The sequence below is a fragment of the Triturus cristatus genome, chromosome 7 (assembly GCF_964204655.1).
Source record: "Triturus cristatus chromosome 7, aTriCri1.1, whole genome shotgun sequence".
Lineage (NCBI taxonomy): Eukaryota > Metazoa > Chordata > Amphibia > Caudata > Salamandridae > Triturus > Triturus cristatus.
In genome coordinates this window covers 400,992,463-401,011,555 of record NC_140590.1, presented here as the reverse complement: position 1 = coordinate 401,011,555, position 19,093 = coordinate 400,992,463, and the positions used below count along the sequence as shown (strand labels likewise).

General features: G+C 40.8%; 1 protein-coding gene across 2 annotated transcripts in view; it reads left to right on the top strand.

Moving 5' to 3' along the window:
- The window catches only part of LIG1 (DNA ligase 1), a 502,345-nt gene that overhangs the window by 99,834 nt on the left and 383,418 nt on the right, over positions 1-19,093 (top strand). The window contains exons 5-6 of one of the 2 annotated variants that reach the window (XM_085616644.1): positions 10,916-11,057; positions 11,184-11,297. In XM_085616644.1, coding sequence (XP_085472770.1) covers positions 10,916-11,057; positions 11,184-11,297 — 256 coding nt within the window. The remainder of the gene's footprint in view (positions 1-10,915; positions 11,058-11,183; positions 11,298-19,093) is intronic. The other variant, XM_085616645.1, reaches the window with a different exon arrangement.

The window sequence follows — 19,093 nt, the reverse complement described above, 5'->3', positions numbered from 1 at the left end:
CACACAGCGGTAACGTTTCCAAGCAACCGCGTCGCTGAAGAAAAAATAAACACGTTGCAGGAGGCTTGTGTGCGTATCGCAGAAGTGACACGCAGCAGTAGCGTTTCAGAGCAACCACAACGCTAACTAGTCCTACTGCAGAGTATGCCTAAGTTGGCCGCCACGCAGCATAATGAAGAATGTGACCGGGTCGGTGTCCATATGACGTTGACAAAGTCAGCTCTCCAAGCGAAGGAATTCAAGTAGAAAGAATTCTATGGCGTGTGGGCAACTTCAAAGAAAACAAATTCCGGTGAAGCGCGCTCAAGAGTACGAGTCAAAGCACGAGTTGTACTCGTAGAAGGTAACGGATACTTCAATTTTTCTTTACAAGTAAATAAAACGCTGTATCACAATGGGCTAACGCAACAGTAGGAAGCTCTCGTGTGCACTAAAAAGTCTCCTTTATGTTATAAAAAGGGACGATTAGTACAAAAAGTCCAATGAGGCCAGAGTGATCAGAAGGCGATCACCCTCTGATTTGAAAAATAAATGCAGGCACCAAATCGTTGAACTGTATTAAGACCCGAACATTCAACAGTACCTTAAGGGAGGGATTCAATTCATGTAGAAGGTCGTGCTTTAAGAGATGCTTAAGCTTCAAGGTGAGCTTGTGTTTGATGATGTTGAGATCCTTTCCATGTACTGTCCAGCCATCCTCTGTCACCAAATGTAACTAAGTGAAGTAATCGGGTACTCCAGATTTAGTTCAAGTAAAGGATGCCCATCCACAGAAACACTGCAACCATGGAGCAGGCTCAGCTTCAACTGCCTAGAAGAGCATCTTGCATCATTACATTGTGAAGCTCTTGGCAACAGAAGCAGAAGCTTAGAATGCCACACCGGCCCTGTTTAGAGTAACCAACTCAAGCCTATTGTCTTGAGCATGAGCTTTTACATAAGGCATTCAGCTGCATAATGTCTGGAAATTACAAATGTTCACAATTCCAGTTAACCAACCATAATACAGTCTTGACAAGGATTATCACGGTGCCAAGGTAAGAACACTAAAAAATCTTGCATAACACAATAATAATGTAATTATTTTTAAAGAATAATCTGTCTTCACTCTTTAGTGCAGTGTTGTAGCAATTGATCCTTACAGGCCTATTGCCTTTATCAGTAATCAGTAAATTGTTATTTGATTCCGACCTCAACTGAGATCAACAAATACGGATATAAAATTATTATTATTATTGAGTTTATAATGATTAAGATGGTAAAACTTTTACTTTTAAAACAAACTATAAAATGGAGAAGTAACAATGTTCTATCGCCTACCCATGCAACATTCAATAAAATAGGATAACATCTTCTGATTGTGCTTTTTAACTTTAGAACAGCTTCAGAAAGCATTTTAAAAACTTATACAAGTTATGGCATACAAATTCATTGACCGGACTGCGCTGTAATCCCTCCTATTCTAGTTTAAAAAAAGACCTCAAAACCCCCCTCCTCATTTATTATTGGGGTTCCTAACCTGTGTCCTACTCATGATTTCTTATCTATCATACTATATTGTTCAGTAATTATCTACCCTGCTCTCCTGTTCACCATTTACCTAATTACTTAAATGTATAGCTCCTGCCCCTGTTTACAAACATGAGCATTATACAAAACCAGATAAATACTTTGTATATTTCAAATTTCTGTTGCACTACCTTTCATATGCTTTTTTACCCTATGTGCCTTATACTATCCTTATCTTGTAAAGCGCTCTGATACCTCTGGGTCTAGCCAGCGCTATATTAAACCTTCAAAATAAATAAACATAATTAAATCTTGGGCCAAAAATGCATTTAACTTCAATTGAATTGGAATTATATAACGTCGTCGTGCTGCTACTATACTCATTAGGATAGATTAATAAAACGTGAAGCAAATATGGTCGGCCACCTTTGCATAATTCACATATTCCTTTGGGGTTATTTGTACCATCCCAGCTTGCTAAAAATGTTGCTTAAGGGAGTATACCCAAACGTAAAAAGAGTAGTATACAGCGCCTTACCCCGTGCTCTAGTTGAAAACGTAAATAGAGACCATAGGTTTTAAATTCTGTTTTCTGCAAATGCTTTATACTGCTTCAATTGAAGGCAATGCTCTTTATCCAATTCATAGCTGATTCTAGGGGCCAAAAGTTTTAAAAACCATTTCAAGTACGCTGGGGACCACTCCTGTAAAAGTGCGACAGTGCATTGAGAGACCTCAAAGGCTTTTAACATATCCCTATTAAAAGTATACCCAGACGCTTCCTCTCTTAAAGTCTCCAGTTTTAACAGATGCCTTAAGGTGTCTGGCGCTGCATGTAATGGGTTGTACGCCCACCTAATGATATTTGAAATTACTCTAGCAAAGATTCCCGTTACAGATCGCTCAAGACTGAGTGCTTGCACTGGTACCAAATGCGACACTTTTAAAAAATGTCGGAGCATGGTTCCTTCCTTTACTTTGATAGATTGCCATGTTTTAATTTGTGTGTATTCCATGGCATGTGATAGAATCGGAGGGATTTTCATGCCATGTAAAATGTCTATTTCCCGTAGAGCCCCAACGTGGGATTCTGCCCTCCGACTTGCGTGTAGGAGGTGGGCTGTATCTTGTAAATTAGAAGTAAAACTACGGCCAAAATAGATATACTCTTTTACAGTCTCGATCGGTTCGCCTCCTAATGACCATGTATAAGATAAAGCTTTCCTTCTGCCACTGAAAGGGAGTGCTTTAGTTTTAGTAATATTTGGCACCAGAGAATCTTCAGTTGCGTAATGATTTAGTTCATTCAGGGTTCTTTGCAGGCCTATCTGGGTATGATCGAGGAAAACGATCTCCTCGGCATACATTAAACACAGTATGTCAACTTGTGCTAATTTAGGAGGGTAATTTTTAATTTGAGAGAGACGCCCCGGTAAATCGCTAATGTAGATTGAGAATAATAGGGGAGCTAATAAGCATCCCTGTTTCAGCCCGTTCCGCGAAGGAATTAGTTTGGTTAGGCCTTTTTCTCCCCCCATTTGGACTCTGCACCATGTTGATGTGTGAAGGGAGATTGTTAAGAGATCTTTAGGGATCCCCAAATTCGCCATTTTTCTCCATAGGGTCAATCTATCTACACTATTGAAAGCAGTCAAAAAATCAATAAAAGCACAATATAGAATTTGAGCATTTAACTTAACAAACTTATCAAGTACTGTTTGAAACACAGCAATATTTTCCAGTGTAGAATGCTTTGGGCGAAACCCAGCCTGATACATAGGGATCTTTTTTTCTCGAAAAAGCCCAGTCTTTTAAGTGTTCCAAAACCCAAGCAGCAAAGATCTTACCTGTGGCGTAGAAGGGCTATTTGTCTGTAGTTTGCGGGATTCGTTCTTGTGCCTTTTTATTTAGGAGAGGAACCACCACATTCCCCCGCCAGGATTCTGGTATTTTCCCTGCTTTTCAGGCAATGTTGGAAAAGTGGGGCTAAGAATTTACCCCAGTCAGCGTTTTTTTTTTTTTTGTAAAACTTTAATTGGGGTCTTATCTGGTCCCATCGCTGCAGATGACCTGGCAGAGGATATCGGAGTAGAAATGTGTGCGGCTGAAATTTGCATTGGTTCCTGCTCGGATTGGTTCTTCAACGATTGATCCAGTCTGGGGAAGATCAGATGCTGATAATTACATTTGTAAAGCCTTAGAATATACTTTTCCCAGTCGGATGATGATACTGGTATGGCTTGAGCTGATTTTCATATTCCCATCTGTGCAGAGATTATGTTCCAAAATGTTTTATTATTTTTGTGTTTTACTGCTAATTGAATGTCGACCCAGACACGATCTCTTAGAGCTTGTCTTTCTTTCTTTCTCCTTTTTCCGTTGGTGGAGTTTTTTCAGTTTCCTTAATTCTCCTTGTCTTATCACACAGAGCGAAATTGAATTCTAGTCAATTTAGTTGTCGAGAATTCTTATCAACCTGTTTTCCCATCTCACTTGTTTTGACATTTTCATGCCTTGCAGAGTTTCCTTGGAGGGAGACAACCACTGAATGTATAGTAGCTTCAGATCTGTTTATAGGATTGCCTGCTTTACTCACAGATGTTAGCAGATCTTGGGAGATTGTATGATTTATTTTACTGATTGTTTTGGAATTCCAATGTGTCCTTCCAGTTTTGTGATCTATGATTGCCCGTCTTTCAAAAGAACAGAGTGACCACGGAGAAGTATGCTGAGTGAAGACGTCAATTTCTACAGAAAGGAGTGCGTGATCACTTTTGTGGGTATATTGAGTAGAAAGTGATTGGACCTTCGGAAATAGGTCTAAACTACAGATGAAATAATCTAAGATTGAGGACTTAGTTGGATCCAGTCTGGTGTATGCCGCCGGAATATCACCATCGATTCTCCCGTTTATTATTACGCCATTCATTGCTTCAATAGATGAAAAAGCATTTTCCCCCTTTATCTGCTATTATTTTATCGGGGAATACAGGAGTTGGTATTAAACAGGCTACTTCTTGTGGAGATTTCCCCCTATTATTGATTAGTATATTAGAAATCTTTCCATTTAAATCCCCAGCCATTATCATCGTAGGTTATCCCCTTACTTCTAGAATTGATTCGATTTCCTTGAATGCTTTGGTCAAGATATGATCTTTTGTGGTTCCTGATGGGAAATATGTATTAAAAAGTAAGAGCTTTGATGAAGGCTCCATTCTTTCTTTCCGGCACCTAATGCATTGAACATTTGGAAGCGAGAGCTCAATTTCTTCCGGGTCCCAATCCATCTCTTCTCTCAGTAGGATTTGCATGGCCTCTTCTAGAGGCCTCTGCTGCTTTAACAAACCCAAAGTATTCTTTTTGAGAGAAAGTCGTCAAGGACCATGTTTCCTGCAGTAACACAATAGAGGGTGAATATTCCAGAATAGAAAACATTTTGTCGGTAGTCTTTCCCGCGATGTTCCATGACCCTATTGAATGTCTATCGCTAAAAAGGATCCTTGCCCAACTTATTCCTGTTCAGAGATCCCCCTATCCAAGCTGGGAATTTTCATCTGATAGCGGCTTTTGCCTTGAGTCCGATGCATTCCAGAATCGCCGGACTCCATCTTTTATAGAGATCTGCAGAGGGGTGTCTTGCACAAACTTCCTTTTTAGGTCTCGCCTAGCGTTGAAACGCGAATGCGCTGCCATCGCTTTGTAAGGCATGCAGTATATACTGTAGTGTGGAAGCTTCGTGGAAGCTCCGTCCATTCTCTGCCCATTGGCTTTTGTCTTAAATGCTGCCTTCCGATTGGTTTGAGGCTTGTTAGTCCCTCCTCATTCGTCATTTGTATCCTTCCATGGCTTTTGGCCCCTTTAATCCTAACACTATTTTCTTCCCTGTCTCCCCACCCCACCGCCCCCTCCCTCAGTCTGTGACTTCCCCCCATAACCCCCCCCCCCCAACTCACGTTCTTGTTTTCTTGCCTGCCGGCACTTCCGTTTTCATCTGTATTATTGCCACCTTGAAATATGCAAGTTCAAGATGCGTGCTGTACTAAAACTTCTCATGCTTAATTGATTTAAATGATTTTAATGTTATAAGACTCTAGGCAACATTCGGGGTATACAAATGGCATTGTTGGGCGGGAGGAGCGGCAGTGCTTAAAACGAGCACTTTTAATAACTTCCTCTCAATTCTATAATCTTGTGTACTGAGGTGACCTGCTAAAGAAATGCACTTTTTTTAATTCTGAAGAGACATTATCGCACATTTACATCATGTTAACTCTATGATTAACATGCCGATCATTTTCATGGCTCCCCCACTGGATCATATATGCTTTGCTCGTCTCAGGCTGGCTCTACCTGCTAATTAATCTATTGGCTCGCGCACCTCTAACAAAGAGAGATGAATGGATACATGACAGTGAGCCCGGTAGATGGTAGAGAAATAGACTGGTGCAGACAAACAGACAAATTCAGTCTCCATTGCCTCCCGTCAGAATCCTCACTTTCAATAACCTGGAAATCTGTTGGCAGCTCCCGCATGCCCCAACCTCATCCCCCACACCTATTCTTAGCAGAAGTGGCAGAATTCTGGTGCAGAGGAGCACAGCAGAGTCTATAGAAACGCTAGGATCCCAGCCTCTCCGGGCGGGCAGCTTAGTCTTCCGGGTGCCTTCACACTCAGGATAAATGAATACATTTTGTTCTGTGCTTGAGTCGCCTCTCTGTGAGCACTATCTGGTAGATGGAGCTCTGCGTTAATAAACACATTCAGAGAGGTGGTTGTGTACAAACAAACAGCCACAATACCAAACGTTTTGAACGTGTAGTTAAATACCTGCTCATCGAGTACCTCATTGGCTTATCATTCCATGGCACTACAAAAATTACATTTGCTCAACTGTAAAACACTCCCTTCTATGGGTCATTTAAAAACTCTGGGCTTTGAGGGTTAGGTAACTTACTTTGGATACTGTGTAAACGAGTAAATGCAAAAATGAATGCAATGAAACTAAGCAACCAGTACTGTCTTAAACACTGTGAAAACTGACACGCATCCTGGCATTTTGTTTAGTTAATGTTGCTTTTCTCATAGATGCGAGTAAAGCACTCTTAATATCTTAATGAAATCTGCACACTTTTAACTGATCGCACCAGGCGACCTTTGACAACTAGGCAATGAATACTTCATTGCCTCCCAGTGTTTGGGGGTTAACCTAGACGCAGGCAAGTGAGTCAAATAGTCTAGAAATTGAAAGCGAAGCCGGGATTCCGATTCACACGCTTCGATCCCAATCGCATTGGTTAGTCTGTGAGCACTACTTTTATCAATGAGTTTCGCATTAGTAAAACACCACGGTGTGCATATGTGGCGACACTTCACCCATGAGGTACGTGCCAAGTAATTTTTGACACAAGCCACACTTTGCGTCTTTTCAATATATTTATTACGAAGTGCAGGACCTTTCCAAGGGATTTTGCACACTCCATACATTCACTCCCAAAAAAAAACTTGTAGGTAAAAAACATTGCCATTTACAACTTCAATAGCTCTAACTCTCAAATGCGAGACCTATTTGCATTGCAAATGCTTGTTTTACCTCCGTGCTCTGCTAGTTAGGATTATTGTTAGTGATGTCTATTAATTCTTTAGCATCCCTCAACTGTTCACCGAGGAGCTGGCCTTTTTAACCATGGCGATATCAAAACCGTTTTTATGAAGAGTGTCTTGTTCTTTAATTATAATAGCTGGAACTACATTTGACCAGAACTCTACGCGAGCCACTGAGCAGATCATTTTGTCAGGAAAAGAGACTCATTTTATTTCTCCTGTAGTTAATGATTGGAGTAGTCTAATCTTATGTAACAGTTCAACTATTCTCCCTTGGTTTAATGGGCAATTGCAGCTAGGGAATATGTCTGTAAATTCTAGAATGTTTGAGACTGGGCTTTCGGACTCATCCTGGAGGTCCTGATAAGTGTTTATCTTCTGTAATATGTTCATTTGATTTTAAAAGCTTTGATGAGAAATTTGGTGCTAGCGGATTTAAGACTTTTCTGTCTTTTTATTTCAATTCGAGGAATTGGGGGTGACTGCTGATAAGTATTGAGAGATCCTTTATTACTGTCCTTGACGTGGTTGATTTTTTTCACCTTCTTGCTCTATTGGGCTTGCTTGGAGAAATTTTTCTTTTCGCGGTTCTCTTTTCGATATTCTCTGTTTAGCTCTTTTCTTTGTCGGCTTCTTATTATTATTTTGCCTGATCTTGTATTTCTCCTTTTTATGAGGCGTTGCGGTTCCAATTGAATTGATTGGTCCCGGGTTGGGCTTTTCCCTGAGACTCTCCCATCAATTACTAGAGAAGTTGAGAGACCAGTTTTTTTGTTCTTTTACTTGAAAAATTGGAAATAAGGAAATGGGGCTTTGAATGGCTTTACCCTTCATACTTCTTGGGCAAGGGTCTTTGAATAATTTTCGAAGGGAATACATTTCATCCCCATTTAGGAAATTAGTTTTTTGAATCTGTTGTATTTGTTTTTTTCCCTTCTGAGTTTCCTTCTGCTTTGCCCTGTTTGCTTGCAATGGGGAAATGCTGGGGACTGGGTGTTTTAAGAGACACTTCTCTTTTCTGTCTACGTCATACTATAAAATAAGAGATTGCGAATGAGTGAGTCATTTGAACGGGTTGATTAGGTTGAATCAATTGTTTTTTCCTTTTTTTTTTTTTCTTTTTTTTTAATCTAGAAGATATTGAAGGATTCCTGTTTGAGTTTCCAAAATCTGATACCAGTTTTCCAAGTTCTTTTCCAAGAGTGTTAATATAGAATCCATAATTCTCTGCAGTGACAGAATAGTACTGGATACGAGATCTTGTCTGTTTGCTGATTGCGGCATAATAAACAACGGGAACTCAGGGGATTGTGAGAAGTTATACTATCTAGCACACCGAGCAATCTGCTAGACCCAGAACATAAGGACTGGCTGTTTTTGAGGATCTTTTGTATCAAGATGCGAAGGTCTGGAAGAGTGAAATCTGTTGTTGAAATTAGTCCGAGGCCCTCCTGGATTTCTATTTTGACATATCCCTGGGAGTTCTTTCATAGGCGGAAGATTCACAGTCTCTTTAAACTCTTGGGACGTTGCCAAGTCATGAATTTTCGAGGGGTCCTACAATTAAGCATTTTGGAGAGCTACATCCTTTAGGGGAAGGGAATTGAAGACTGAGCTCTCTTTTCTTGCACCAACTTTTTCTTTAACTATGGTTACGTGTTGCTCTAACTGATCCTCTTGAGGAGACTTTTTAGGGGTATCTGTGGTTATTGTAGTTGTTGGTGTCGTAGGCAAGAAAAAGATAGTTATTAAAGGTTTCTCTGTCTGTACCGATGCTCCGTGTTGAGACATTATACAGTTGCTCTTATAGTTAACTGGTGTTCGTGCTGTGCCCACTTTTTTCATATGTATAGTGTGGGACCGTAATCTTTTATAGACCATACTGCTTTGTCGTTGAGTGGAGTCCAGAGTTAGATTTAACTGAGAGTTCCGCCCCCGTTGAGGCTTGAGAGAGGATAGATAGAAAGAAAAAGAAAGCAGGTCGAACCTTCTCCTATTATATTTCACTGGCGTTGATGCAGTTTTACTAATGCGATGATCTGGAGGTCCAGGACCAGAGGGGTGGAAGTATATCTTGGCGGGAGCACTAAAGGGCCTGAGTGCGGATGCTCAAAAGCACCGCAGGCCTTGATGACTCCCAGCCACCCTCTGCAGCTGCGGATGCACTGTCTCACCCAGCCATCTACTGCCTCTTCCTTGCCTTCATGCCCACCTGCTTACTGTTTTGCTGTCTGTCTACAGCCCTTAGACTCTTTCTGCGCGCTTTTCGAACCACCTCCTCGGTCTCCAGGCAGCTCTGAGCTATTCTCCGGGCTCAAATCTCCAGGCCCCCCTGGCCACCCGATACAACACCCGTTTCAAAGCTCACACACCCCAGAGTAAGCTCCCCTTTTAACCATGGCCACCAAAGATGTCGGTTTGCTGTCTTGGGCTAACTAGCTAACTGGCTGGCACGGGGAGCACAAGAGAACAGCGTGATTTTCGAGGTATGTGGCGGAGATCAGACTTCGAACTTAGATGCTGGTGACCAGCAGCTCACAGCACTTACAGCGGCAGCTTCACAGCAGCTCACGGCACTCGGTCAAGATCAGAGAGTGTTTTGGTCACAAGCGTTTTTGACCACGGCTGCTGCTCGCTGGTGATCAGATGGTCAGTCTGCCATACTGTCGTCGGATACTGTGTTGTGTAAACGGCAGGGTAATTAACTGGAGCCGGCACCGCTAGCTGTTTGCGAGCATTTTTCTGCGTCCTTCGGCGTCCTCCGCTCCTGCTCCCGCTCTGCTCTGTTACTGAGGACTGAGCGAAAACACATATGCTTTTCACTATAAATATGTCCGCCCTCCTGCCGTTATTTTAACATTTCATAATAAACAGATCAACCTTTACCATTGGCTTGTCGTCATAACCAGCTCAGGCCTACTGAATTGAACATTAAGATTCCTATAAGACAAAAGAGCAAGCCAAGCACTTTTCCCCCTTCAAGTGGAAGCAAACTGCTTCGGCTACAATCAAGCTTGTAGACTGGAATATCAACCTGTATACAGAGCCTAAGCTCCTTTTCTTAGTACTGTTTCTTAAAGCTCTATCTGGGGATCAAATGAGGTCTAGAGACAGCTGTGATGTCGATAGATCTAAAAATAGACCCTCAGATAGTCAAGTTCTTGACATTACTAGTAGCAATGAAGGCTTATTTTGAATGTTTAGAAGACTTTTGCCTGACTTGACCCTGTTGTGATTGCTAGGGCGGGACTGCTTCTAGAAACCTTTAAGTAGCAGTGGTAGAACTCGTGCATACAGAGTACCCATCTTTTTATAATCCTATTGAAGTGTAATTCAATAGTGGTGTTTTCTGTCTAGTGACTGATTGAGTTATTGTATTTCTCAAAGAAAGACAAACGTTTCTTCCTCTGGGAATGTTTTCAAAGAATGAAAGTGTTTTGAAAATGTCTTCTTGTATTGCTCCCTCTACAAGAGCAGAGCACTACTACTGTTTCATTTAAAGGCTCCTCATTTCACTTTGGCATTGTTCAATTAACTTTCATCAATGTGATGCCATTTTTTCTTTTGATCAGTGTGAAAGAAGTATGTGCTTTTTAAGTAGTCCTTCATTAAGTAACCATTTTGTGTAATCTTGTTTTTGATAAATGTTACGTGTATCATGATTTACTACTACTAATTTATTGAATAAAGGTGGGTATTGCAAGGTGACTAGACGTATTTTGGAAGGTATTTATGCTATCAAATGAAATACTCTTCAATAAAAAGTAAAACAAAGAAATTAACCTTCGTGACTCTTTTTCTAAGGAGCAGGTGACTGTAATGAAGACCCCACGGGCAGAGTCCTCTCTGGATGTGTCTTCTCCAGCCAGTGATAGGTCTGGAGAGAGCCCCCTCTCCTCCGATCCAATGGTCATCTCTCCTTCTGGCATCCCAAAGCGAAGAACAGGTAACGATTTGCACAGAAGAGATTGAAACATACCAGGGCCCAGATAAAACAGCTTAAAGTGTCACTCTGCAGACTATGACTAAGGTGGTGAGCTTCCTAACACTTGTACTATCCTTTCTACATCAGCTCGCAAGCAGTTCCCAAAACGTAAACTGGAAACTATGACCAATGGTGATGTTGGTAGCAGAGGAGATTCTGAGACAAAGGAGGCAGTCTCTAAAAGGCAGCGGATGGAAACTGGTAAGCAGTGTTTACATAGTTTGCTTTAAGTGGTGGAATTGCTTTTCGTGGAGTATTGCAACTTGTTGTCATCATACAGTGTCAAAACTTGTGCTTCATGACTGCTAGTAGCGGGTATCCCTTTGACTAGCTAATCCCAGAATTCACCAATTCTGTTCATATAGTGTGAAGTCCGCTACAAATCCAATCTAGTACTGGTTGTTAGAGTGCAAAATTTTGACTAGATCATAGTAAAATACCGCGTGTGTAGTTTTAGAAATTCTGTTTTGTAAAATGTTTGTATTTGAATGAGATCGGGTGCATTCAGGAGGGTTTGGTCATAGGCAAGAATTTGCATTTTTGGTTTGCAGGGTGTTAAAGTACCTCGCCACTCAAATCAAAATACCAAAAAAAGTGTTGTTTTCTAAAGGTTAAAGAAAAGAAAGCCCGGGAACTTTCCTATAATCCTAGTTTTTTTCATCACCAATATTTGAAGAAACTATAAACCGTAGACTATCTGTGTCAGCTGGATTGTTATAATACTTTCTCTGGTATATTGTTTGTTTTCTACAGTTGCAACGTTAACGTCTAAAATAAACTGTGCTCGTTTCATACAAAAAGAATAAAAAAATAAATAAACATGCAGCATTTTCTAACTATTTTGTATAAACATCCCAATAACCCATGTAAAACAAACGGCACATATGGCACAAAATACTGTTGTTCTTGCCACTTTTAATAAGTAAAGGAAACTGTAGTCTTTAAATAGATGTTTCACATTCTCCTACACTCAGAGTACTAAACTAATACTGCAGCTTTAAGAATTCCAAAACGCGGTAAGCCTTTCTGTAATGCTGTAAGGGTCAATGAAACTATCTCTTTTGAGCACTGTTGGCTTTAAGATGCTGTTTTTAGGACTGGAAATTCCGATTTTTTTTTTTTTTTTTTTTTTTTTTTTTTTTGGTGCAGTTTTATGCCACTGTCCATATCTTACAACATTTTCTTTATTTTCATGTATGTTCTCTTAGGTTGGTGCCCTTTTGTATTCTTCTGTGTGGTGTTAATTTCACTCTCAGCCTAATCCTTGAGCCTCCATGCCAGCTTTTTGTGACCAGTGTCTTTCTGGTTTTGGGAGGAACGGTAGGGGAAGTAGTGCGAGTAAAGCAACTGTAGCCCCTGATTTGTGGGCTCTCTGCTCCACAGAGTAGAGTCACATCTGTCTTGAGGCCAAAGAGGGTGTATCTTGAGGTTAGTCAGTGAGAAATTGAATGGGTTGCTCTGTGTTCCAGCAGCTTCAGCTTGGCAAGTGAGCTTTCACTCCTATATGTTTCTGTTAGTGATGTTTCCAGATCTTCTACATTTTAGCATTCTACTTCTAAACCCAATGTCTGTATTCTCCACCACTGAGTTCTGTTTCAGTATCGAAAGTCTCCTTGTGCAGGGGCGAGTCACCCTTGCTATCGGTAACTTTGAGGGGTGGTACCTCTAGTTCAAAAGTTGAGAACACGGAGGCACATTATAAATATTCTACCTTCACCAGACCTTGAGCCTCTTCAGAGCTGCCCAGCCTTTTATTGAAAGTGTTTACTTCACTTACCAGCCTGCCAGTTATGAGACCAGCTCCACCTTAAACTGTGTTTTTATCTTCTCCTATGCTGCCTTTAAATGACAAGATCAGGCAGTGTGGAAGACATCCAGGAGGAGTCAGGAGGAATCTCGCAGTTAAAAGAAATAACTGTTACGATCACTCAAGAGAAAGGAGGTCGGAGAGTAAGCGAAGGTTTTAATCTGTGGGGCTTGAGAAGAACCAGGAGTTCCCCAAGGTGCAGCTTAACAAGAAGAGGGGAGCAAAAAAAATCTGCAGCAGCCTCCTCTGACCACAAGGTTAGAGGGCCTAGAGATTCCACAGGCAGATTTCTACTGCCTTGGTCTGTTTGTAATCCACGTTTGAGCCGCTGGTTGAGGACCCAACAACTTTAGTCTGATTCCTTGCTCCCCAAAGTGATAACTAAAGTGAAACCAGGCAAGATGATGACAATAATACGGATTGCTCTGGACTGGCATATACCATTGTGATAAAAAGACCTACCTATTTGTTGGTGCCACCTCAAAAGACGTTTTGGTGCAGGCCATACATGTGCAGAATGTCCACAACATCCTCTTGTTTAGCGTGCAATTGCTGAGCTTGATTGTATCTCCTGAAAAACTGTGGTACTTCTATGTGAAGCTTCCAGTTGACTGTTTAAACATCTTAAAGGAATCCAAACCTCTTTCTATCACAATTGTCATATTCCTTAAATTGAAGAACATTTTTCTGGAGACGTTAAGGGATGTGGAATTCCTATAGCCTGACATATTGTTTGGGGTCAAGGGCAACAATATATCATTTGTATTTCTGCAGCACAAACCCTTTGGCTGCCAGTTTGCAGTACCACATTATGGATCAGGAAAGGGCACTGTCTGCAGTTACGGTAATATTTTTGACCATATGTTAATGCTGTTCAAACTTGTATTTATGGTTCATTAATTGAAAGCCTAAGTTTAGCAATATGAGGCTATGTATAAGGCTCCCAGAATACTATGGGATTTGATGCAAATATTGGCAGAAGCTTGTAAGCATGATTGAATTATTTTTTACTTTCAAAATAAAATACTCATATAAAAAAAGGAAAGCAGGATTTTTTTTTTCCCCTCTAAACTACTTTAAAACCTTATTGGTGTTGGAGCTTCTGGCCCCTCACCATTAAAGCAAACATTGGCAAAAGCAAAAAAAGTTTTTGGTCTCAAAAAGCACACACTGCCACAGTAGTTACTGGCACTGAACAAAACTTTGTGTGCTGATATGCTCCTTGTGAAAGAGCAGAATGCTGTCACTCACAGTGAAGCCAGCTGACACACAGAGGGAGAGAGAGAGAATTTTAATAAACGCAAAAGGTCCTGGTCAACACCAGACCAAATTAGGGGTCCAATTATTAAAGAATGTCTCAAAAGTGCACATATGGTATATGTCCTTTCATTAGGTGCAGCTATACGGCTTTCATGAATTCCCAAGAATTTACAGAATTAGGACAAAATAGTACTCCCGAGAAAATATTTGTGAACTGCATTTTCGCATGAGCAAATATGCATGTGTAGATTTGCTCATGCGAAAATCTGAGTGTTCGCAAGTTCACTTTCTCTCCAAGCACTTTGTTTCCAACTCTGAAAGAAGATTTATGTCTGTCATTGTCAGAAGTAAATTTCTCTGTATGGGAAAAGAATAGAGAGTTGTTGAAAACCCTTTAAAACATGCAAGTTAGTAGCTTTGCACCAATGCAAAAGGGCATTCTAACCCTGGAACTATTGCTTACCATTACCTTCAGCCCTAGTATGTAGATCTGCAGTAACGTGGCAACATAAGGGGAATGCAAGTATTCAAACACTACTATGGTCTTGGCATGATCAGAGAAGCTATATCAGAGCTCTTATATAATGAGATTGCTGCCATAATGTGTCACCGCACTACATGGCACCAAAGGGACAAGTGGATTTTGTTACAGTACAAGTAGATTTATGAAGCAACCTGCCCCATGGACAAGTATGTATCTTTTATTAAATTCCACACCCCTGATGTTGGATGCAAAGTGATTAGTGACTTGTGCTGCAGTATCCTCTTGAATTGGCTACTATCCTACAGTTTTTATCTGTGGATTGGAATTTGGCTGCCATTAATGCTTATGGAATAAAGCCATCTTTTTCACCATTCATGAAAGACCATCTCTTCCTTGAGAGCTAAACCTATTTTTTTAAGTTAATGGGGCCTCCCTTTGAACCCATGCACAAATCGGATTGCAACATTTGGTTTGGAAAGTAGCTTACTCTGTGGTCACTTGGAAGAGTGACTGAACGTCCTGCTCTGTTAGGATGAACTCCTAGATAGTTTGCCACTGTAATAAAGCATCTCTACAATCTGGTCATTCTTTCTATCCGTAGGTTGTTTGATTTTCACATCAAACTCTTTCACTTTCGTCATTTTCCCTATGTTCATCCTTTGACAGAAAAGCCCATTATAAGTTGGACATAAAAACGTCTTGTGGATACTTACTAGCCTGTGCAAAATATCTCGGGCAATCAAGATACCTCTTTTGTATGTGAGGCAGTTTTCAGTTATTCCTTCCACAAGTAGACTATAACCTAGATCGTGTCATGCAAAAAGTATGTGATCGCTGAATACAAACATACTTTTACTGAGTAAACCTACAGTCCATTCTACAAGACCGAAAGTAATTGTGGTTATGAGGAAGGTATTTTGTTTTTATCTTTAATTTCTACATTTGTTTGAAAAGTGTACGACAAGGTGCTTGTGCCTGGAGATATTCTGGTGTTTATGGATTCAGAGTATACCCATGGCAGAACTCCATACTTAATCTTCAAGAAATGAATTGACCCGGAATACTTCACACATACGTTCTTATCTGCAGACAATATTATCTGACAAAACTGGTTTGATTTAGCCCATTCTCATTCTATTTAAAACATGAAAGGAAATCCAGGAAGAAAGACAGCAATTTTAAGAGCTGAAAAAAGAACATCGCTTTTATAAGATGAGGCAGCATCTCGCTCTCCGCATACTCTCCTCCTACAGATCTGTTTGTTCTTATATGGCAGCAAGATCCTAATCCTTAACTATTTAACTTCAACAACAACCATTGCAAGGCAAACCAGTAGGTCGGGCCTTGGCAAGTGTGCAATTTCTTTTTCCAACTTTTTTGAAAATGTATGCAGTGTTTAAAAAAAAAAAACATAAGTGGCAATCCTTTCGAAATTAATGAGTGGGGGTTGATACCCAAGCATATCATCTCTGGTCCTTTTCAGAATGCTTTGCAGACGATGGATGGTCAGGGCTTACCTGTTCTGCCATGGTGGGTGGAACCAATAGTTGAATAGCACTTCGGTGGATGAAAAAACAGGAATTTTACTGTAACAGATGTGTGCCTTTTGCTCTACACTGTTGCTAACATGTGCATTACCCACTACATTAAAAAACTATCCATTAAAATAATAAAAATGGAGGTCACAGAAAAAATGTTCAATTAAAAGGAAGTTATTGGTTTATAATAATGTAATCCAGGAAACCCTATACTCCGTTTCAAATCTCATCCCAATTCTCAATTAAATGGCAGCAGAAAGCATTTCTTGTGACTCCTAACCACAGATTCCTCATCTGTTCAATATACCCTTATACGTTAGTTACGTTGCTACATGACTGCTTCGCGTTCATGCCGCTTTGAAGGAGACCTATCATAGCCTCAAACTTCAGTGTAATTTAGAACCATCAAACATCTATCCTTCTGAATATTGCTCAGCGGGAAGGAAGCGGGAGAACTGCTTCATTACAGAATGCATTTCTAAATAAGGTAAAATACTGTTCAGCCGCAAATCTTCGTCCCTGAGTGGGCGCCCTTATAGTTGGTGAGTCTCCTTCTCTCCATGACAGGACTCCTTACATTGATCGCTTTTACATGATCAGAACACTAATATCGTATCTTTTCTTCCTGATTTGATGAAAAATTCTTACATGTGAAGCCTTGAAGTTACTGATGTAACGAAACGCGTGCCGGCTGTTGGCTGTTTTTTCAATCATTGTTAACGGCGAGGCCACATGGTCTCATCTATTATGTATTTATGAATAATAACTGATCATTTGTCAAATCTTGTGCTTGTATTTTGTGTCTTATCTCAGTTATTGGTTTTACACTTGATTGGACATTAAAAAGAATGCATAACGATTTAAATATATGGATTGATTTCCTGTGAGTTGTTATATCTGATATTATGTCTTAACTGAATGAAAACTTTTGATGACTAAAAGATATTTGTAGAGTGCCGAGGTATACAGGTTGATATCGGTTCAGTATCGGCAGGCTCCAGACTGGTTCTGGAGAATTTTCCCTTGAATGTCAATAAGTGGCATGGAGTTGCTCCATGTTGGATGCATCATGCCGAGATGTGATGTTGAGGTCCCTATATCTGCACCATATCTGTGCATTGATGTAATTTTCTTTCTTTCCGCACCTGCCTACTTGGATCTGGAGCTATTTCGAATTCTGTTGGTTTCAGAGTTCTTTTTCCCTCAGTAACTTTTCCAATGTGTAAGGGGCGTGTCCTCACCTAAAACCATAGGGTTCAAACTGTGCAGAGATTGTCCACGACAGATATCAGTGACCAACACCGATGATTTCTGTTACTGATGTTTCCAAGCGCAGATTGGTGTTGTGCGACTGTTGCATGAAGAGAGACCAAAAGGCCATCTGCGACCACAAATCAAAAATTGCCGTAGCAGACCTTTGAATTAAGTTGAGGAAAAACTGGCTGAGGATGCGTTCTTGCTCCCACGGCACAGCCGATCTTGCAACAGATCATCATTGAAGTCATGAAGTTCAGGTAAGTCCAAGAAATCCGAAAAATACAAGAAGTCCAAACCCTGCCGTCTTTTGTCCTGTCACTCCACTTTTCGGAGTAGTTAATCAAATCCAGAACTGATATTAACCCAGCTTCCCATGTGCCTGGGCTGTAGGTGATACCATGGTGACATCATGAGCTGAGACTGGTGATGGACCACATCTTTGGTATCCCTCAAACTCCCCCGGGTGCTAGGATTAGAGGCAGCCACCATTCAGATTTCCGCTGACTGATCCCTTCCAATGCTGACTGTGCCACTCGACCGGAGGCCAGCCCTCTCTTTGAACTCTGCTCTGAAGACTCTGTCCCAATGTCCGACACAGCCTTCAGTGCCATGACCAATAAGATTAGTCTGAGCCTCTACACCGGCACTGACAGGACTGATGCTGAAGCAGAGCCAATAGTTTTTCTCTGGTTTTGAGGTGCCTCTTTAGCGCTGCCACCTCCCCCAACAACCTGCTGTTACTCACATTTGGACCCTTTAACATACCACCAATGTGGTGGTGATGATAATGCTGGTGAGGACACTTATGATAAACTTTTTCAAGATCTACCAGATGCCAGTAGCCTGGATACTTTTCCAGACATTACTCGCCTAATCTTGCCATAGCAATGGAAGAATCTACATCCTTCGCAAAGTGCTCAGGATAGCTGCATAAGTATTAGACCTCACTTTACCCACAAGACCTGTCAAAACAAATGTCCTAACTGTGGTCCTTAACCTAGGACAGATGAGCCAAGAACCTTTTCTCCCTATTAATGCAACCAAACTAGAGGAAAGAGCTAAAGTGGTGTTGCCACAAGAAACGCACCTAAAAAGGGCAATGCCTAAAGATTCAGAATTAAGTATTACACAATTTAGGCTCATAGTACAGCCTCAAATAAAAACGTAAATTGGCATTTTTGTTGAATAACTCTTGGGGCGCATATATGAAAGAGGACAATGTCTTTCAAAGCAAGAGGTGGCTATACATCCTCAAAGCTTCAGTGCATGCCCCAAACCAGGGACCGGATATATTTATTTTTAGAGTATGCCGCTTTGAGGCTTTGCCTTGGTGCTGAATAATGTGTATGGGTGATTACAATCAAGACCTCTGTCACATTGTCCTGGGGAGTGATTGAATTGTCTTTAGACACGAATGAATATCTTATAGACTGGGAGCAGGTGAACATTTGGTAACAACTGCACCCCACAGATCATTACTAGACTTTTCATTCACACGTATTTGTGGATAGAAACAATCCTGATTTAGGAAGCCCTGTCAGACTGCAAAAATAGGGCTAATCTTGATGTGGCTCCAAACCCCAGTAAGAGGCACTCTTGAAGGCATTGACACAGCATGTATAGATGAGTTATTGGCTAGGAAGGTATCTAA